The sequence below is a fragment of the Sinocyclocheilus anshuiensis genome, unplaced genomic scaffold (assembly GCF_001515605.1).
Source record: "Sinocyclocheilus anshuiensis isolate Anshui unplaced genomic scaffold, SAMN03320099.WGS_v1.1 scaffold25, whole genome shotgun sequence".
Taxonomy (NCBI): Eukaryota; Metazoa; Chordata; class Actinopteri; order Cypriniformes; family Cyprinidae; genus Sinocyclocheilus; species Sinocyclocheilus anshuiensis.
Genome location: NW_015536477.1, coordinates 385,766 through 407,866, shown reverse-complemented (window position 1 = coordinate 407,866; position 22,101 = coordinate 385,766). Strand labels below are relative to the sequence as shown.

The 22,101-nt window shown below is 36.1% G+C and overlaps 2 protein-coding genes across 2 annotated transcripts in view; both read left to right on the top strand.

The window, feature by feature from the left end:
• Positions 1-15,893, top strand: part of LOC107663030 (mitogen-activated protein kinase kinase kinase kinase 2-like) — a 22,457-nt gene extending 6,564 nt beyond the window's left edge. Inside the window, exons 8-29 of the mRNA XM_016453207.1 lie at positions 751-897; positions 1,464-1,526; positions 1,617-1,698; positions 1,838-1,948; positions 3,921-3,996; positions 5,180-5,238; positions 5,314-5,360; positions 5,725-5,763; positions 6,442-6,475; positions 6,547-6,820; positions 7,693-7,811; positions 8,181-8,198; positions 8,230-8,290; positions 8,391-8,514; positions 11,134-11,192; positions 11,277-11,380; positions 11,474-11,648; positions 11,819-11,887; positions 14,010-14,096; positions 15,002-15,072; positions 15,157-15,212; positions 15,294-15,893. Coding sequence (XP_016308693.1) covers positions 751-897; positions 1,464-1,526; positions 1,617-1,698; positions 1,838-1,948; positions 3,921-3,996; positions 5,180-5,238; positions 5,314-5,360; positions 5,725-5,763; positions 6,442-6,475; positions 6,547-6,820; positions 7,693-7,811; positions 8,181-8,198; positions 8,230-8,290; positions 8,391-8,514; positions 11,134-11,192; positions 11,277-11,380; positions 11,474-11,648; positions 11,819-11,887; positions 14,010-14,096; positions 15,002-15,072; positions 15,157-15,212; positions 15,294-15,381 — 1,963 coding nt within the window. The 3' untranslated portion in view covers positions 15,382-15,893. The remainder of the gene's footprint in view (positions 1-750; positions 898-1,463; positions 1,527-1,616; positions 1,699-1,837; positions 1,949-3,920; positions 3,997-5,179; positions 5,239-5,313; positions 5,361-5,724; positions 5,764-6,441; positions 6,476-6,546; positions 6,821-7,692; positions 7,812-8,180; positions 8,199-8,229; positions 8,291-8,390; positions 8,515-11,133; positions 11,193-11,276; positions 11,381-11,473; positions 11,649-11,818; positions 11,888-14,009; positions 14,097-15,001; positions 15,073-15,156; positions 15,213-15,293) is intronic.
• Positions 15,894-16,043: 150 nt separating this feature from the next.
• LOC107661676 (protein CXorf40A) lies at positions 16,044-19,172 on the top strand. Its single transcript, XM_016451430.1, has 2 exons — positions 16,044-16,489; positions 18,576-19,172. Exons 1-2 carry the CDS (start codon positions 16,231-16,233, stop codon positions 18,800-18,802), a joined length of 486 nt encoding a protein of 161 aa, XP_016306916.1. The 5' UTR covers positions 16,044-16,230; the 3' UTR covers positions 18,803-19,172.
• The last annotated feature ends 2,929 nt before the right edge of the window (positions 19,173-22,101 follow it).

Below are 22,101 nucleotides of genomic sequence, written 5' to 3'. Positions count from 1 at the left end.
ATACACTTATTTTCACATAGCTATGAGAAGCGTTAAACATGGATGCGTGTGCAGTTGCCGTACTGTATTAAAGTTTTAATCAGGATAAAACCGTATATTAAAAGCTAACATAAGCAGTAGCATTTACAAATACCAGCGTATCTAAAAGTATGAGACAACAACAAACAAAAAACATAGGCCTACCATTAAAAGCCGTGCTTGCACAGGTTCTGCACGATCCTCTTCAATAATATCCTCTGCTTCTCAATCGGGCTCAAACTGATAAGCGATATTAACGACACGTTGTTTACAATACAACCGGAGCACATGCTTCTGAGGTGAGGGGCAGGACGATTAGACGCGCACTAGAGGCGGTTTAGCCAATGACAACACACTGGGCTAGCTAACCAATCAGAGCCCATCGCCTATTTCTGAGGGAGGGGCTTCATAAAAGCAGGAAATGATCAGCGCGTTTCTCAGAGAAGGGACAGAGCAGCGTGGAATAAAGGTAAATTATGTGAAAAATAATGCGTTTTTTTTTAAAACGAAGCATTAACACATGTTAGACTGCACCCCATAAACACAATCAAGCCTAGAAAAAAACCACTGAACCACCCCTTTAAAAAAACTGAAATGGTGGTGTATATAAAAGAATTGGAAATGAATTTATTTATGCTTATTTAAATCCATTTTGTGTAAAAACAATGAGCCATATTAGCCAAATCCCATCTGTTATTGCTTTGTTATTTGCTTCTTTTATATTTTACCGTGATGGCTTTCTCTCAGGATGGCCCCAGAGGTTGCAGCAGTGGAAAGGAAAGGAGGTTATAACCAGCTGTGTGACATCTGGGCTGTGGGTATCACAGCTATTGAACTAGCAGAGCTGCAGCCGCCCATGTTTGACCTACACCCTATGAGGTGTGAACACACACACACACAAATAAGGGCCTTTCGCACCGCTTTAGTTCCAGAACTAAATGTACAGTACTAAAGTACTGGAAAAGTGGGTAGTTCCACAATTAGTTCTGGTACTATGAAAAGGTTCCCGCGGTGCGAAAGGCCCTATAGACACACATGTAAACCCTTGCTAAAGGACTAACACCCTTTGATAGTAGTCACACTACAAAAGACATTCGCTTTTGTTAAAGGTACAGTAAGCGATTTCATTTGTTTTGCTAATTTCATCTCCAGACCCGGAGATCGGCTGAATGGATTCGAAAACGGTAAAACTCAACTGTTTAACTCTAGGGGAGTTGGAAAATGAGCCTATTTTCAAAAATAATGGAGTGTTCCTTTAAGCCAGTCAAACCTTGACCCCTTGGCAAAAGCGAAACATGTTTTCACATGCTGCAAAGAGTGATGAAAGCTTGTCTAAAACTCAAACAAAAAGACGCAACGTTTCATAGACATTGTCCTTTAGATTGAAAGGTCGAAATGAGATTTGGCGGCAGAGAACAAAAACGTCTTTGTTGTTTCGCCCTCAGAGCTTTGATGCTGATGTCCAAGAGCAGTTTCCAGCCTCCCAAACTCAAAGACAAGAACAAATGGTAATATGCATGAAATGTAACTGTTGATTTCCCTCGTCTTTGCATAAATAACAAAGTATTCGGTTCAATAAAAGCAAGCTCATTTATCAGGTCCACAGAATTTCACAACTTCATTAAAATGGCTCTCACAAAGAGCCCTCGGAAAAGGCCGACAGCAGAAAAAATCCTACAGGTACATGTTAACTATATCTGTGTTGAATATCATTTTAATGATATGATATCCTTGTGGTTTATCTTTAATGTACTGTAGGGGCTCTCGATACTGTCTTATTACTGGAATCATATAATTTTTGTTTCCTCTGTCTTTTCAGCACGCTTTTGTCACGCAGCTCCTCACACGTAACCTTGTTATAGAGCTGCTGGACGCCGTCAGTAACCCTGATCTGCAACAGACACACACTATGGATGAGAGTGACCTGGAGGTGAATGGAGCGCAATGAAGATATTTCCTTTAAAATGGGGAAGCATGTTTTATTTCAGAGCACTTTCGATTAAAGCTGAAGTGTGTAATGCTTTTAATGTTAAAATACTTTCTCCCGATTCTACTTCGGTGAGAACTAGGCTGAAAGTGTAGAAACTGTGGCTCTGTGGTGCTTAAAACAGCTGTTTGTTTGAATGGTCCAACATCTCCATCATATTTAGAAAACCTGTTGGAAACAGGATCAATGATATAATGCTCATTTGTTTATCCAGATCTATTAATTTATTTGAAATTATAAAAGAAAGTAATTTTGGAATTATTTTGGGGGGCATCAAGTCATACAACAATTCTGAGATCAAAATAAAGAAAAAATAAAACCTGAAAAAGGATTAATTCTTAGAAAAATGAAACCGTTTTGTTAAAAAATAATAATAATTAATTATAATAATAATAATAATAAGGCGGTGGTGTGGTGTAACCCCCAAAATAATGTAATGATGTTGAAACAATAATGTTTATTATAAATAAATATAAAATCATCAAATAAATGTGTGATTTGCTTTACAAAACAAACAAAAGCACTTTTTAGCTTGAAAAATATACATTTATAATATAAAAATATACATGTATGGCATTAATTCTTAGAAAAAATGAAACAGTTTTGTTTAAAAAAAAATAAAATAAATAAATAAAATTACAATAATAAGGCTGTGGTGTGGTGTAACCCCCAAAATAATGTAATGATGTTGAAACAATAATTTTTATTATAAATAAATATAAAATCATCAAATAAATGTGTGATTTGCTTTACAAAACAAACAAAACACTTTTTAGCTTGAAAAAAATACATTTATAATATAAAAATACACATGTATGCCATTAATTCTTAGAAAAAATGAAACCGTTTTGTTTAAAAAATTATAATAATAATAATAATAATTAATTATAATAATAAGGCTGTGGTGTGGTGTAACCCCTAAAATAATGTAATGATGTTGAAACAATAATTATTATTATAAATAAATATAAAATCATCAAATAAATGTGTGATTTGCTTTACAAAGCAAACAAAACACTTTTAGCTTGAAAAATATACATGTATGGCATTAATTCTTAGAAAAAAATGAAACAGTTTTGTTAAAAAATTATAGTAATAATAATAATTAATTAATTATAGTAATAGGGCTGTGGTGTGGTGTAACCCCCAAAGTAATGTTATGATGTTGAAACAATAATTATTATAAATAAATATAAAATCATTAAATAAATGTGTGATTTGCTTTACAAAACAAACAAAACACTTTTTAGCTTGAAAAATATACGTTTATAATATAAAAATATACATATATAGCATGTTTGAAAATAACGACTGAGGTCTGAACACATTTTCAAAATATACAAAATTTATTTTTTATTTATTAGAAAACAAGTTATCTTTTTTGACTTGTTTACAAGTCATTTTTTATATTTTATTACGTTTATTATTATTTTATTTTTTAAACACTTAAAAACTATATGATGAATACAAAGAATATGTTTCTTAAAGCTCATTTGTCATCGACCCAGGAATCATTATTTTTGCAGTTCTATTTGGTGCCACGAATGGTACAAAAGATTACACACTTCACCTTTAATACTCAAACAATCAAACACCAAAATGGTACATAGACAGTACCATGGCTATAAGCTGACATGTGACATTTTTTAGCATTACTTATCTGTACTGTGGTTGTTTACTGTAAGGCAGAGGTCTTCAACCCTGCTCCTGGAGACCCACTGTCCTGCAAAGTTCATTTCCAGCCTGCTTCAGCACACCTGCCTGTTTATTCCCAAGTGATCCTGTTTGATTAGGGTTGAACTCTGCAGGACAGTGGGTCCCCAGGAGCAGGGTTGAAGCCCTCTGCTGTAAGGTAAAAGATCTTCATGTGACTTTAGAGATTATGTCCATGGATTATGTGTCTGTGTGTTTACAGACGTGTAGCGTCCTACCTGATAAGATTCATTCCCTAGCGAAACTTCCCGTTCAGAGAACTCGGTCTGAAGAGCAATGTGAGTCATAATCTAATACACAGTAAAAGAACTATCTTTTTGTTATTAGTGATCTTAGCAGTATGTTATTGCATCCAAATGGCAGATTAGGCATGACGATGAGTAAGTGACGACAGAATTTTCATTTTTTGGTGAACCATCCCTTTAAGTGGTATTTAAGCATACCATGTAAACATTCACTTTGCATGTGCAATGATTAACAACATCAAAATGATTAACTGCATTCACAAATACACGGTGTTTACTGTGTTCTGTAAATGTCAATCATTAATGTATCCTTTTAATGTTACAAAAATCGGATTTTTGCAACTTGATTTCAATAAGCTTTGAGTTCTGAAAGTTAAAACATATTTAAGTCAAGTCACCTTGACTTAAATACAGCGCTTTATACGATACAAATAGTTTTAAAGCGGAAAAAATAACAGAATGATTCAAACTTAATCAGATATGAGAGCAGCCCTACAGAAGACAATAGTGTTGTTATTCAGCGCAAGTCAGTTCAGTGTTGATTCAATTCAGTTCAATAAGTGTCAATGTTGCTAAATTATGAAACAAATTTGATTCAGCTATAAAGCAGCGCTACAGAAGACAATAGTGTTGTCATCCAGCTCAATTCAGTTCAAGTATTGTTCTCATCAGATAGTGTCACTGCTGTCAACAATTGACATTAAAACTCTTTTATTTCAAAAGCTTTTTCTTTAAATGACCCCTTTAAAGTTGCTTCTGAAATTTGCAGTGACTCATCATATCCTCTCTAACAGTGTAATGACAGGACTCTAGAGTAATATGACCGTTATGACCTCACCTCACACGTAGTAAACGGCTAATCAGGAGTGACTAAGAATGTGACATTAGTCAGTGAGCGCAATTGTTGTGGTTTGGAAGATTACAGCAAGCCACAAGCCAAGGTTAGTTGGACAACAGGCGCTATTGTAATTGAAAAGCCACTCTAGAGCTATGAAAGGACGTATTGTGTGTGTTTCTGAGTGTGTCTTTAGGTTCATGAATGCATGAGTGTGCATCCAAATCTGCTTGTTAGAGTGTCACGCAGACAATACTATAGAAAGTGGCGCGTTATACTCCTACCACACGATTGTATGTGAAAGGGGAAGCATGCTGCAGTTGAATACAGTGATTCTGTTTGGTTCAAGAGCTTGTGATTATCGCTTTTTCTGTTTTCCAGTTGATCACGTGAAGTTTGGACCACCCATGAGAAAGGAGACGGATCCCTGTCCCGATCTGGTGAGAATAAACATTTGAAAGAAATGATAAAACAATGCTTATGGAATTACTTATTGGTTTCCTGTTCTTCATTAGGGGGCGTATGATGACTGGAGCTCTATCAGTGCGGACAAGGACTCACCGTGGGTTATATTTCACTCTTGCCCGTCTAAAATAATGGTGTCAGTAGTAAATGTTGAGTTTGATGTGCTAATGCATGTAGGTCATTCAAAAATATTGATTGGCTGAGGGGTTTGACATCCTCCAATCACTGTTAAAAATTTAAAGGGGTCCTATTATGCTTTTTCACTTTTTTAATTTTAGTCAGTGTGTAGTGTGCACCCCCAAAACTAAATCAAGACTTTGTAAAAGAGCATAATAGGACCCCTTTAATTGGATACATTTCTTGTTAAATTAAGGTATTAAGAAGCACTAATATGACTTTATCCGTCTCAGAAACAGGAGTTTTAAGGGTTGCATTGCTTTTTTTTACTATTTATTTTGCAGGAGTTTGTTAGAGTGTGTGGAAGAGGCCTTGATGGAAAGGTGATCTGGCTTTTTTTTAATGTCTTGACACACAGATTCAGACAAAGCTAACTATTGTTGCTCATCATTATGAATGTACACTACAAAAACATTCTGAATCAGATTGTTGTTGTTACTAGTAAAAATAGATAAATAGAGCAAGGTTCGTCTCATACAATTTGCCTTTATAAGTTCCCTTTGGCACAAATATCCACGTTAACTATACTTTTAAGTTTTTTTTTTTTATACACTTGTGATATTAATCTATAATGAAGTGATAAATAATGAGAGTACTTATGTATAGTTGATTGTTTCTATGGTGTCAAATTTGATATCTGTTCACTAGAATTAAAATATCCATTTGCATAACTTTTGTGGTTAATGAAACATTTAGAAAATAATTATATTATACACTTACAGTAAATCAAAAATATTAAATGCTATACTTGTATTTAAAAAGATTTTTTATTTTTTTAGTTTACCCCTTTGGTCCCCCAAATATAGCCTATTTGGTTACCACCTTGTTAAGACCTTACAGTTTTGCATATCAGAGAAATGTCCACTTTTTTTTTTTAACGAATTTTTCTATATTTTGGACTAGAAAAACAAGACAAATATGCTAATGAATTTTGAATTAGCTAATTAGATTTTCATCACTAAAATGATGAAATGTCTAACATCCTGCTTCCTCTTTTGCAGGAGTTTGACTATAAAGAGAGGCTCTTCAGCTGAGGTAATGAAATAAAAGTTGGAAAAGTCAAATGTCTTCTAGAATAACTGAATTTATGTGCGTTTAATCCACAGCACTCACTGGATGAAGAGAATAAATATGGGACGGTGAAGAGAGTGGTCTCTTCTCCCCAATCAACAACAGTCAACAATCAAGAGAGAAAAGCTCCCACTCCCTGTTCCCTCTCCACGCCTCTGAAGGGCCCCATCCCTGACTCTAACCCCGCCCTAATCAGTGAATCCGCTTTGCTGATTGGTTCAACGCTGTCTGACCTGTCACTCCTCGCAAACTCCTCCTTCCTCAGTCATTCCACCAGTCTAGATTCCCTTTGTTCAACACCAACTGAAGGTGAGATATATACGTCAAATTATGAGCATGTACTAATGACCACACGTTTACAGCAGAATACCTCCGTTTTAGAGAACAGTTCTGTTTTACTAATTAGTTTTAGTGATGTTAAATGGACATTAATACCAACATCACTAATAGCCTACACTTAACTCTATATGCTTTGTGCTTTTATGCTGTTAAAGGGATACTCCACCCAAAAATGAAATATCTCTAATCATTTAACTTCCCCTCATGCCTTCCCACCTATGACTTACTTCTTTAGATGAACCAGAAACGATGGTTTAAAAAGTTTAAAATATTAGTATTTTTCTTACACACACCACTGTAGTTTGCTAGTTTCACCCTCAGTTGAAACCGTAATAACAGGATACTGGCGAAACAGATTTGGCAACCTCTCCAGTGCGTATTTGTGTTTGCGCTCTGGAGAGCATCAAAAGTTTCTATTTACAATGTGTTGAGCAATGTAGCTAATCATATTTGTGGATTTCCTGCACACCTCTGATTGACCATTGTGTTCAAGTTCGTCAGAATTCACTCACCGCTCAAAACTGGATATTATTTTTAAAGCTCTGCATGCTCACGAATCCACTTCAGAGCTTTAGAAGACACTTTAGAACACCTTAGCAACCATGTAACAACACACTTAAAACCCACTCATAACACCCTAGCAACCATATAGCAACACATTTAAAACCATTCAGAACCCATTAGCAACTGCAAAGCAGTTTCATGGTTTGAGGTTTCTGGGTTTTCATCCCATATGTTGAACTGTTAGGCCACACCACCCAGTGAGATTAATATAGAGTTAGTGGAACCCCAGTAATACCAGCCTAAAATCCAAACACTGATGCAGTCGCTGTGTTCAACAGGTTTGAAAGCAGAGAGCTCTGTCGCTCCAGACCCAGGAGGAACCAGGAGTCATTTTCCCCCACATGACCCCCCTCTCTCTCCAGAATGGAGCACACTCAGGAGGAAACCAGACGACTTGGTGAGTAAATAAAAAAAAATCACACAGGTCAAATCATATTTAGCCTTCATGACTTGATGAGAGTCTGTTGGAGGGTCCAAACCAGGGACTGCTGGCCAAAGTTGCCTGAGATGCCATATCACAATAGAAAGAAAAATCAGGCCATTGAAACATCTTCATTTATAATTTATATTTCATTTTTTGCATTAAAAAAATAAAATGTTATACATTTTAATATACTATAGTTAAATATAATGCTATATTTACTATTGACCCATGGCCTTCAGTCAAGTTTTGGCCCTTTGTATTAAAAATGCGGCCACCTCTGGTCCAAACAATGGCAGACTTTCATTGGCCACTCACACTTCATTCTCTTTTCATTGATTCCAGAAAGTTGTCCATGGACTAAAGAGTGTGTGAGATTTTCTTTCTTTTCCAGTTGCTTCCTCAGAGATGCAGTTGGTTGTACGTGATGAACAATGTCCTTATGTCCATCTCAGGCATGTGCAATGTTACTAATATGACCGCATTTAATGTACCACAAAGATCTGATGTCTTCATTAACTCTCTGGCTGGTGCCCTGCTGTCCTCTGTCCACAGGAAAGTCATCACAGTTGACTTCTCATAGTCTGCCGGCCCTCTTTGAGTACCGCAGGAATATGCAGCGTAGACAGGGGCATCTGGTGATGAACGCACACCGCTTGAGCACAAAGATAAGCGCAAGGTTTGTCGAATTCAACAGTTTATCTGTGAATGCTCATGATGGTCATTCATGAGGTTACATGAACTATTATTCTTGGTTGAGACCGACACACTGGGTTAAAACTAAAACCCACAAAGAGCAAAATTTTGCTCATTTAAACGTCTTCCTTCAGTTGGTCTGATCTTACAATAAAGTAGACTCTAACACTGTTCATAAACAATAATTTAATAATTGTTTTAAAGGGGTCATGAACTGCCGTTTTATTATTTTGTACTGTTCTCTGAGGTCCACTTATAATGTTATCAAGATTTTTACATCAAAAACATCATAATTTAGAAGTAATAGGCTGTTTTCCGTCCTGTTTTGACCTCTCATCAGAACGCTCTGTTTGAATAGGCGTGGCGGATTGTAGACTCGGAAGTAAACGCCCACTGCCATGATTGGCTAACAGTTGTGTATGTTTGACAGCCTATATCCTTCATAGATGGACGCTGCTGTGATTTAGGTTAAAAACGCATAAATACTCAGTACATTTCAAATGATCTATAATAACAGACTAAGCAATAGTGATCACGTAATAAAAAACAGTTACTCACACTTGTGTGGTGCGACATACTGTCGGATCCAATATATTCAGCACAGCATTGTCTTTCAATCTCTCTGAAAATCCTGCGTCGCATTGTGCCTTGTTTGTAAACAAATCCACGGTGAAATGAAGTGAACAAAGGACCAAGTTCTTACTGACGTGGTTAAATTAAAATTCGTTAAAATTAAAGTTCATCCACTCTTTCCTAATGTTGGGGTCAGAAGGAAGGCAATGCAAAGACTGTATTTTTCCACAACTTGGCACTGCGTAGGGCTGGGCAATATAGCTAAAAAAAATATATTAAAGATATAATGTTTCATATCGTTCGGTATCGATAATTATTGACATTTTTTATAACCTTTTTTTAAAACAAAGAGCAATAGACATTTTTTTTTTTATTTAACCACTGTATTTTTAAATTAACCCAATTTATTGAGACAGACAACAAATATTTTTAGTTTTAACAGTCAAACACACAATAAAAATTAAACAAATATCTAATTTCTAATGTTTTATATGCAGATTAAATAGGTCTTAAGGAAACTTTTGGCTTGTCTCCCGAGGCCACAGGAGGGTGCAATGAGCAAAATAATGCAGCGCATTTAATAACTGTATTAAAAAAAACGTGCTTCACGTCTAAATTAACTCATATAAATCAAATATAATTTCGTAAATTGCATAAACAATTATGAACAAAACGGCATCATGTATTTATGAACATTTGATTGTACTATTTTTGCATTCAAATGCAAATGTTTATTTTAAATTCGACTAATATTCATTTTTTTTATTCACAATCTCCTCATCACAGGCAGGCACAGCACTCAATTCAGCATGTGTTCGTGTTTGTGTGTGCTGTCTTTGTCACTCATTGCACGTGCCTATATTGTGCGCTATATCAAACATTTTTATATCGTTATCGAAGAAGGTGTACCATCGATAAATATCGATACCGTTTTATCGCCCAGGCCTAGCACTGCGTCTTGTTGACTTCGGAGCATCTTTATCGTTTGATTCTCTCGTTATTTACACTACATGCGTGAATCGGTGGGAGGGGCTAAACAGGCAGTGATGTGGACTAAACAGGCAGTGATGTAGTAGCAGGCGTTGATGATCTTCTGCGGAGGCGGGGTTTAGCCACACTATTATGTCATAAAGTGGCACATTCCACAACCTGTCGTTTTGGCAGATTGGCTTCAATATAAGCTGTTTTAGACTAAAGAGAAAGTTTTGAGTTCTGAAACTTACAGGCTGTTTTTAAAGTACAATGACCTCTTATTTGTCAAAAGATCAAGGGAATTTTGATTTCTCACTTCATGATCCCTTTAAGAAATCACATTTCTACACATTTCTAAAACCAAAAATTTTATTTTTATATTATTTTTAGCCAAATAAGTGCAGTAGCTGAGATTTTGCTGTCTCTCTACTTTGGAGATGAGACATCTTTTCAGGGTTATACACACAGTATTCATTACATTTAAATTTTTAAGGTGATGTGTAACCTATTAAGTAACAATTGTTTAAAAGTTTGGGGTCATTGGAGATTTTTTGTTAAAGAATTAATACTTTTATTCAGCAAGAATGCATTCAATTGACCAAAAGTGACAGTAAACCATTTATAATGGGAAATATTTTTATTTCAAATTAATGTTGTTCTTTTTTATTCATCAAAGAATATTGAATAAATGTATCAAATTTTCCACAAAAATATTAAGCAGCACATCTGTTTTTCAGCATTAATAATATTAAGAAATGTTTCTTGAGCAGCAAATATTAGAATGATTTCTGAATGATCATGAGACGCTGAAGACTGAAGTAATGATGCTGAAAATTCAGCTTTGATCACAGGAATTAGATTTTAAAATATATATATTTTTTAATTATAATATTTTAAAATATTTATTTTTACTTTGATTCCTTGATTTATTTGACATGCATATGTATTTTCTTACATTTTATTTGTTTAAATTTCATTTATCCATAGCTTTGTCGTTAAGTCAGTTCCTTTGGATTAAAGGGTCTGCTAAATGGTGGTAATTCTTATATTTCTCTAGGAAGTATGCCATGTCAGTAAAGATCCCAGACACCAAGGGCTGTAGAAGATGCAGTGTGGGTGAGGACCAGTGACCTCTGTAGGTGTGTGAATCATTCTCTAGGCATTTCGTGCACATTTTAATGTTTATTTCTCTGCTTCCAGTTCGAAACCCCTACACTGACAGCATTTTCCTTTGTGCCGTTGTTCCCACTGGTTTGGTCCTTCTAATGTGGTATGAACCTCTGCAGAAGTTCATGCAGCTCAAGGTGAGAAATGAGAGATAAGAGTAATGGAAATGTTAAAAATATCTTGCACTGTTGCGAAACTTTCCTGTCTCTCTCCCTCTCTCTTTCTCTCAGCACATTGCTCTGAATCTGCCAGAGTCTCTGCCCATCTTTGAGCTGCTCGTAAAGGAAACAGAGGAGCTGCCACAGGTCTGTGTGGGGGTGAGAAGCCATCCCCGCCAAAAAGACAACACTGGACAGATGCACTTTGACATCATCCACCTGGATGACACACCACAAAGTCTGCCAGGTGTTGCACTGTGTGGATAAATCAACAATCACACACAAAACACTGAAAAATCACTGTGCCACATGCATTTTACGATGGAAACAATTTATAAGAATCTTTCAAATGAACTATATGATTTTCATTAGACTGATCAGTAGTGCTTTGTTTGACTGATTTATGTGACTTCACAGATGGTGAGTCTTTGGAGGCCAAACAAGTGATTCAGCTCGACAGGGACACAGTTCTCATCGCACTGAAAAGTAAATTGCTTGTTTTCACTGAATCATTTGAAGCACTTTGTATGTATGCTCAAACTGGTTTAGAAAGTCATATTTTATATTATCCATGTCCCTCGTGTCTCTTAAATAATGACATTCTTGCTTCATCCATGACTTACTCTTTGAGTCAATGACAAATAAGAGTGTCTAAAACACAGAAAAGGAAAAATCTTCCTTAGAAGTTCTTAGAAATGTGTTCTTTGTATTCATGTTGGTTTCATGTGGTTTTGAGAAACTTTTACATCATTTTCAAGAAAAAATGTCATGTGGTGCAATCAAAAAAAGTGAATACCATATTTTTCTTATACTATGAATACACAAGTATACACATCGTAATTATTATTGTGAAAAAATTAAATATATTGTGAAAAAAAGTTTTACAATATATTTTTCAACACTTTTTTTCTTGACAAATGTATGAATCATTAATAAAATTTTCATAAAATATCTGGCTTTGGGGGGTTTTACCAGATGACACCCACTCATTAGAGCCTTCTGGAGTCCTCTGTGCTGTAATGTCCTTTTTCAAGGGTCCCTTTCTTTCCTCACATTTCTGCATGTTGGTTGCACCACATGACATTGTTGGTCGCACCATATGACCCATGTTGACTTTATGCAGTGTCATGCCCCATAAACTTTCATTATAAGTGCATTACTGTCAATTAGTGATTGGAGAACCTAACCTTTTCATAGCTTCGAATCAAATGAACCAATTGCTTCGCAAAATGATTCACTGTTTCGAAGCGCTCAAAACACCACACTCTGGTGACGCCTGCTGGTCAAAACTGTGTAAATGCAACAAAAAAAAACATTTTTTACAAACCCAATGCAAATGCTTTCTTAAAAGTATAATATATTAAATGCAGTCAAAATAATGAAATACCATTAAATATGAAGTGTCTGTATAAAATGTGTTTTTAAAATAATTATTATTAATTTGCAGGGCTTGTTTTGTTTGTTTTATGGAGAGCTTAAACAGACCAGTAAGAGACTACAACTCATCCTTTTAATTACACAAATGGCTCGTTAAAAATGTCTACAAATTGATAAAACTGATCTGAGATCAGAGACGATCAATGGTTCGCCGCTGGGAGGTGAGCTCAATGAACTCGCATGATTCACGGATTCACAGAGATCGCCCCCCAAAGGCACACTCTGTGGTTTTTAAAATATTTTATATTAATTTGCAGGGCTTGTTTTGTTTGTTTTATGGAGAGCTTGTATATAGAGACCAGTAAGAGGCTATACACTACTTCTCATCCTTTTAATTACACAAATGTCTCGTTAAAAATGTCTACAAATTGATAAAACTGATCTGAGATCAGAGACGATCAATGGTTCGCCGCTGGGAGGTGAGCTCAATGAACTCGCATGATTCACGGATTCACAGAGATCGCCCCCCAAAGGCACACTATTGAAATTTTGAAACAGTTATGACGTAACGAAATGATTCACTGTTTCGAAGCGCTCAAAACACCACACTCTGGTGACGCCTGCTGGTCAAAACTGTGTAAATGCAACAAAAAAAAACATTTTTTACAAACCCAATGCAAATGCTTTCTTAAAAGTATAATATATTAAATGCAGTCAAAATAATGAAATACCATTAAATATGAAGTGTCTGTATAAAATGTGTTTTTAAAATAATTATTATTAATTTGCAGGGCTTGTTTTGTTTGTTTTATGGAGAGCTTAAACAGACCAGTAAGAGACTACAACTCATCCTTTTAATTACACAAATGGCTCGTTAAAAATGTCTACAAATTGATAAAACTGATCTGAGATCAGAGACGATCAATGGTTCGCCGCTGGGAGGTGAGCTCAATGAACTCGGATGATTCACGGATTCACAGAGATCGCCCCCCAAAGGCACACTATTGAAATTTTGAAACAGTTATGATGTAACGAAGCCTCGTTTACTGAAATCACGTGACTTTGGCATTTTGATACGTGCTCCGAACCACTGTTTCGAAACAAATGGTTCGCAAAGGTTTCGAAGCTTCATGAAGCAGTCTTTCAAAAGCGGCCATCACTACTGTCAATACAGTTTCTGTGTTTTTACAAGCCAAGGAACCAAATCTATTAACACACCATTTTGTTTCAGACACAGTGAGAGTTGTGAATCTTCAGGGATGTCTGAGTCATCAGAAGACCTCTGAACTTGCTTTTGAGTTTCCCATTCAGACGCTGGGTAAGGACATGATGCATCAAGCCGGCCATCAGCCAATGCCAGGCCTTCTTTGAGCATCTTTCAGCCTAGTTTTTGCAGTACAACTGTCAGCAGCTTTTTGGCCGACTGAGTGTGTTGAGCCAGTCAGTGAGAGAAATCACTCTGATTGGCTGTTCAGCTTAGCGAACCAAGTTCACAAAAAGAAAAAGAAAAGTCAAGAGGGCACATACAGAAGGCTCTTCTAATTTTATATCTGCCAACACACGTTTTCATTTTACTGACTACTGCCACCTACTGGTATGGAGAGTATTTGCGCTCACACAGGTACAGAACTATACGATGTAGACTTTGTGGTAACATTTTGGCTAAAAGATGATGATGACACACGGTCAGATAAAATGCAGATGAATAGGATCCAGCACCTCTTGGTTCTTGACTGTTTGTGCAGATCCAGTATCTCTCATCAGAATAGGTGTTATAGGTGAAAGTTAAACAGACGCTGTTAAATAGAATATTGGTTGTGATGACAGAAAGGGGAGGATTACTGATACAAATGATCACAGTGAGGATACTAGCATGTTCTTTTTTGCCCTCCTGTCCATAAATATGCTATTTGCATCAACACAGTATCATTGGGCATTATTTGCGAATGACGCGTCCTCAGTATTTGATGTTGACTGGCAGGAACATCCATCAATGCAAACTACTGTACTTGACTTCATTAGTCAAATTTTGATGTTTTGAATTGAAAATATGTCATTTATGATTATTTATGAATATATCATGACTGTGTAATTTGAAAATGAATGGGAGTAGCCTAAAACTATTTTTGATTCTTGCCACAATATTTAGATCACCATTAGATTGTGGCCATCTATCTATTTGGAGTCTGTTGAATCTGGTGGTAATGTGGTTGTCTTTTGTAGTGTGTCTACAGGACAGTGTTCTTGTCTTCTGGAAACATGGTCTGAAAGGAAGGAGTTTACAAACTAATGAGGTAAACCTGTCGTCTACAACAATGATGGCTTCACTGATGTATGAGGAAGGAAGAAATGACGGAATATTATGCTGTTCCCCTCAGGTTACCCAGGAGATCACTGACAGAAGTCGAGTTTTTCAGGTTTTGGGAACAACTAGGTATGTTGTTTTCCCACTGTAGTTTAGCAACACGTTTGGTAATAAATTGAATCATATACTAAATTGTAAATGTTACTACAGGGATATTATCTTGCAAAGTACTCCTACGGATGATCCGTCTGCCATGAGCAACCTGTACATCCTCACGGGGCATGAAAGCAGCTACTGATGGGACGGAGACACTGAGAATGTTGAGCAAGAGCTGGAAACACTACAAAGGTTGATAGTCCTCCCTTCCCTACTGAGAGGGTAGAGTCATCAGGCCCAAAAAGCTCCAGGAACAGAGGAAAACATGATGAAGTCACGTACACAGGTCTCCAGAGCCTTTGAGGACAGGAGGCAGAATTGGAGCTGATGTGGAGGCACAAGGATCAACCATGAGAGAAAGTGACCTGTGGACCTGTATACTATGTTTGAAACAACTTGTGAAACAGGCTGCTATGGGTCACTGACTAAACTAATGAGATGTTCTATTTAATACTAGACAGTCTGTTGTATTCCTTGTTTCAGGAAATATCGTATTATATCAACATGTTTTGGTGCAGTGGTTCAGAATTATCTTCCATTGACCAGTAAATTAGTTGATAGAATGTTGTCAACCATTGTACTGTAAAACCCACAAAAACCAAAACTGTGAAATAAATTAAATAAATGTAAACGACAAGGATAATTTGATGAATAGTAGATTTCCTGTTGTAGTCTTGTGACTTGCACTGCACTGCCCAGTTTGTGTTGCTAGCAGTGGGTGTTTTAAATCACAGCACTAGCGGCCGCTGTTACTTTCTTGAGCTCTTTATTTTTTAAGTCTTGTCTTTTTTGGAGCGTCAATTTAAAAACAGGAAGCGCTTTACACAAGCGTTCAACAAGACGCGTTTAGGAAAGTAGCTGTAGTATTTACAGCAGTGTTAGCCTTATACCTGTCTGATAAAGTACTTAGCATCTGGTGGAAATTTGCAACGTACTTGCACCGTGTTTTTTAATGTTCTGCCAATGAAGAGTTGAATATTATATTCTCGGTATGAGTTTAGAGGTGGCTTGCTTGTCATTTCGCCAGCCGTACGCTACTCTTGTGTTGAATGGGGTGAAGACTATAGAGAGCCGCTGGCGGCCCCTGCTGTCAGAGCGGCGGAACTGCACGCTAGCGGTTCACATCGCTCAGAAGAGCTGGGAGGGAGAGGACTGGAGACTCATCCTCACTGAAAGGCTGGGAATGACAACCGTGCAAACGGAGCAACTGCTGGAGTCTGGAGAAAGGTTCGGGCGTGGTGTTATAGCAGGTGAAATATACATTGATTTGTTAATCATTTTAATGTTTGTATAATATAAAGATTTATTATGTGCATAATTTAAATACATGATATATATATATATATATATATATATATATATATATATGTGGGTCAAAGACGAAAAAGGGTTTAAGCATAAAAACAATAAGTGTAATACTGCGTTAAATTGTTGTTGTTTAATTTAATTGCAATTTTGTTTTTCTGAGCAAAAAGTAAACATAGATTTTTCCCTGATTTACAAAAGAGACCCACTAAAATGTCATTCAGTGTAACAGTCTTTTCAGGCATATTTACAACAAAAATTAATGTATGACATATTAAAAGACTAATTACTTTCACCCCAAATACTAATTAGTTGTAATTTTAAATTTTTAAAAATTTGCCACCATACTAGATTTTGCCCATTTGTCAGTACATTTTTTTTACTAATTTAAAACCCAATAAAATTTAATATGCTCCCTTATTCTTTTATACATTTTAATATGTACACGTCAGAATGAGCATGTTGTTTGAATTTTGACATAAATATCGTGTTACACTGAATGACAATGTAACATTATTTCAACCAAATTGTGACATTTTATTCTCCAAAAACGTATTTGAAACCTTAAAAGTAGACACTTTGCTTACATTTAATGGGCTTTCTATGGACATAAAATCACTTTTGTAAATTTCTTTTGATGAGGACATCTTAATGTCTTTGACCCACACACATAGACATAAGATAAATAGACCTAAATAAATAGTAAACTAATATAAGTTCATTCTTATTAAAGGTAGAGCTGAAACTTGAAGTACTTCTGTACTTTCTCAAGTCAACATCAAAGTTTATCTTTATTATAGCCTGCTTATAAATAAATATCAATTGATTGCAAATGATGATAGATAGATAGATACTGCAACATGATATACGAATATTTAAATTAGGTTATCAAAAAATATTATCAATTTATGTCTCGATTTAGCTCCTCATCAAGTGTTTCCTCTGCTTTCTGACGTTATTAATTTTGCTTATGTTTTTATGTGCCACTGAAGTTTGTGTGTACAACTAGTAGACAAGACCACCTAAACTGAGACTCAAGACCAGAGTGTGTTAAGACCAAACAAATTCATATGAAAGATCCACATTTAATGCCTGAGAAATATCTCATATTTAATCAATAAATACAATTAGAATAATAAGACACTATATAGAGCTGTTTTCCTCCCACAGCCCAAAGACGTGCAGGTTAGGTTAACTGAACATTCGAAATTGTCCCCCGGACGTGTGTGTAAAGACAAGACTTGTGTATGGATTAACAGGTTCTCGCCATGAATATAGCCATAGATGCTGGATTGGCGTTAAGAAAGAAATAAACAAACAATATAGAGCTGTTAGCAATCAAATGAAATCACTAACAACAGTAATTGTACAATTCATCTATGCACTGCAGAGGCAGCACAGAAGCTGCATTTGAATTGGGACAATTACAACTGCAGAAATATTGTTATGATCAATGTTTTTGAAATCAAATTTTGAATATAGAAATATGATGGAAAAATAAGACTAAAACTAGTAGGTGGCAGATCACTTGAGTGAGTCACGGAATATTTTATTCAAACGATTCGTTCAAAGCAGCTGATTTATTTAGTAATGAAACACACAACAGCTCTGCTATGGATTTGTTTGGAACTACTTCCCTTGCAGAAATGGCCAAAAAAATTATAATAATTTTTTTGCAATCATACCTTGAATTTTTGGGGCATTTGTATTAATTTTGGTGACTTTTTGACACAATTCCCCAATACATTTCTGACTGGCACAGTAGTATCATATGAAATCTAATTAAAAATAAGTTTGCATTTGAAGCAGTACATTATACACCATCAAATTATGCACTGGCAATTTAGTAATATCCCCGCAATTGCGGTCTTAAATGATCTTGAAATAAAATCCCGAGTCCTTTTAGTCTGACACCAAGACAAGACCGAGTACAAATGAGGTCGAGATTGAGACAAGACCAAGACCTTAAAAAAAATGGTCTTAAGACCACGTCTCGAGTGCTACAACACTAGTATTTACCATTGTATGCAGGTCTTGTGGATGTTGGGGAGACGTGGTGTTGTCCTGAGGATGTTCCCTGTGAAGAGATGAGAGAGCTGGAAACAGCAGCTTGCTTGACTGAACTCAAAATGAAATACCTCACAAGACTCTCAAACCCCCGGTGGCTCAGTGAACCAATATATTCTAGGGGCCATAAAGACGTGTGGACGGTACACATCCCAGTTCATCTCCTGCCCTCTGCTCCTTCTCATCCGTAACAGCAAAATATTCAGTTGTGTATTTGTGTCTGAGATGTGCCTCCCTGGAGATTTGCAATCCTATGTAATGTGTGCAAGTTGTTTTTTCAACATGAAATATAAAAAAGGCATTTGTTACATTTATAATGATGAGGTAACAGGGCTCTTGGAACATTAAAATGGTACACAAACATGTAGGCCTACGTGTTATTTCAGGGGAAGTGAGCATTCAATACTTCAAAATGGATCAATACATTTTACATTATGCGAGCATAGTTCATCTTATTTCTGTTTTCCTCATTACCTGGGCATCGCTGAGAAGCCAGGATTTGGGATTTGGAAAGGATTTGGATTTGGAGGAAGCCAGATGGGCATTCACCGGTCCGTTAACCCCCACACAATGCTATTAACATGTTCGCTTTTTTTCCTCAAAATCTGTTTTTTTTTTAATAATTGTTATTATATTATTTTTAAGCCGTATTATGTAATAAGGGTATATTAAATTATTTCTAAACATTGCCTGCCTGTTGCATTTTGGGTAACGTAGTAGATATTAGCGCTGGCGTGGCGTTGAAGACTGATAATTAATATTCATGAGCCTTGCGATTGGAACCTATCGACGCAACCTAATTAATATTCAGGAGCAAACCATCACCATTGGAAGGTTGTTGCAGCACAGACCTAATTATTATTCATGAGCGATTCCTTTCGACGTAGTAGGATTCATGATTTCGAGTCTCGGCGAGTCACAAAGTTTTAGAGGAAAGCGTTTGCGGAGCCAGACACACGATGAGCGTTGGATGTGCAACATAGCCTGATTTTGCCCGTCTGTAAGCCTACAGTAGAGGATGGATAAGCGACCGACCTCAGCACAGTCTAACGCTGAAACTCCAGACAGGTCAGTGCCAATAACATCCATTTTATAGTTTATGACACTGACACCCCATCTACACTGCTGGTGGATTATAATGGACGCGTTCTTGTAAATCGCGTTGTAGAGCTAGAGTGTCATAAACCAGGTGTTTTACTGCCTTCTAGTTACTGAGTGACTTGATGCAAACAAAACCCTTGGGCTAACTGTTTGAATGAAATGTTGTGTTATATTAACCAGACATGCAGATAAGAAAGCATTTGATCAACATGAGCAACACTGATGACTTTTAACCTTCATAATAAATTACTGGATGATGATCTTTATTAAGGGTGCACTCACATAAACAGCGGTTTTGAAAATATTAAAAATCACGAACGCTCGCGAGAGATGTATACTGGCAGACATATTAGTCTGTTTTGTAATACGTGGAGCGGGTCGACTCCTCACGGGCGCCGCTTTGTTGATATCACATGACCAAACCGTGTCATGTAATTGGCCGAGTTAATAGTAAAAAAAAATAAATAAAATAAAAACTAATTTTATTAAAGGGGTCATATGATGCAATTTCAATTTTCAATAATGTACAGTATTTGAAAAATAATGTTTTTTTTGAACATTAAAGCATGTCAACATATTCGGTTACACCAAATACACAAAATAATGATCTTTAAAATAGCATCATATGACCCCTTTAAGTCTACTTGCTATGGAAGCCCGTTTTTGCCACTGATTAAACATTTTAAAAAGCTAATTGTGAGTTTTTTTTCCCCTTGCAAGTTTACATCTAGGAATTCTCACTTTTTTCTCGGATCTGCATGAAATAAACTCACAATTGCGAGTTATAAATTCAAAATTGTGAGAAATAAAGTCGAAAATTGTGTGATAAAGTCAGAATTGCAAGGTATACACTCGTCTTTTTTCCTCAAAATTAGACAATGAGAAAAGAAGTCAGAATTGCAAGATACAAAACGTCAGAATTGTGAAAAAAGTCAGAACTTCGAAATATAAACGCAATCACGAGGGGAAAAAAAGTCAAAATTGTGAGTTTATAGGTTATCTCAGTTCTGAGAAAAGAAGTCAGAATTGCAAGATATAAACTCACAACGGTGAGGAAAAATTCAGAATTGTCAGTTTATATCCTGCCGTTCTGACTTTGTAACTCACAATTTTTATCTGGTAATTTGTAAAAGGTTGGAATTGTGAGATAAAAAGTCACGATTATCTTTTTAAAATTTGTATTATTCAATTATGGAAACAGGCAACAATAACTAAGCCAGTGCTCAAGATGTTTTATAAAGTAAGTATAAATATATAGTCCATCTAAACTACAGATGTACATGAGTGTCTGACAGCATAGTTCAGAATGATGAGTGCTGTTGATGTACTGGTACTATTGGGATGAATAAGAGCCAGCTGTATATTAACAGAAACTATGCTCTTCTAAGTATTTTACTGTCAGACATATACAGTATGTACAGACATATACTCACTAACACTTTCACATTATAGTCCCACAGGGGCTCATGTTGAGTGGTGTAAACAACTGATTGCAGCCACAATGTCAAGTCAGATCTCTGGACCCATCAGCTCAGAAATGATTTCCAGAGAGTACAAGGTATGAGTGTAAATACGTACTGGTATGTGTATACTTAAAATATACTTAAAACACTTTTTCTATTGATGCACAACACAGATCTCATATGGTTTGGATTGCATTAGCTTTACAAAAAGTATGTCTGCTTTCAGTTGTTATGTGGATATTCATGACACTTATGCACCCTGATTTATTCATGTTTTTGCTTATATTTCATCACAGTTTGGTAATTTGTAGAGGTAGAAGAGTGTGTACTGAAGCAAACAATATAACAAAATGGGTAAATGCTCACTAACTCAAAACAGGCTCTTGTTTTTCTCTATGCATTGCCAGAGATCTCCACCCAGTGCTTTTAGTTTATATACTCTTATGCAAGAGGCAGCACAGACAACTGCTGTTTTTGTCATGAAACCAAAGTGTATCAGAACATTGCTAGATTCAAGTCTTCACAGATACATAGTTCACATGGAAAAAGAAACTTATCTTAATATTTAGTCATTTTGTCACAAAACCCTTTCGGTGGAACTTAAAAGGTTAATTTTTCCTGGCCATATCCTAGGATTATAAAAGCATCATAAAAATAGTCCAGACAACTCAAGTCATATGATAGCTTTGTGTGAGGAACAGACTGAAAACAGTTGACTGGTAATTGTTGATAATCTTTTCTTTTGGGGTGGTGTTAAAAGGAATAGCTCACTCAGAAATTAACATTTGCTTAAAATCTACTCACCCTCAGGCCATCCAAGATGTAGATGAGTTTGTTTCCTCCTCAGAACAGATTTGGAGAAATTTACCAAATTTTCATTACATCCTCACCAGTGGATCCTCTGCAGTGAATGGGTGCCGTCAGAA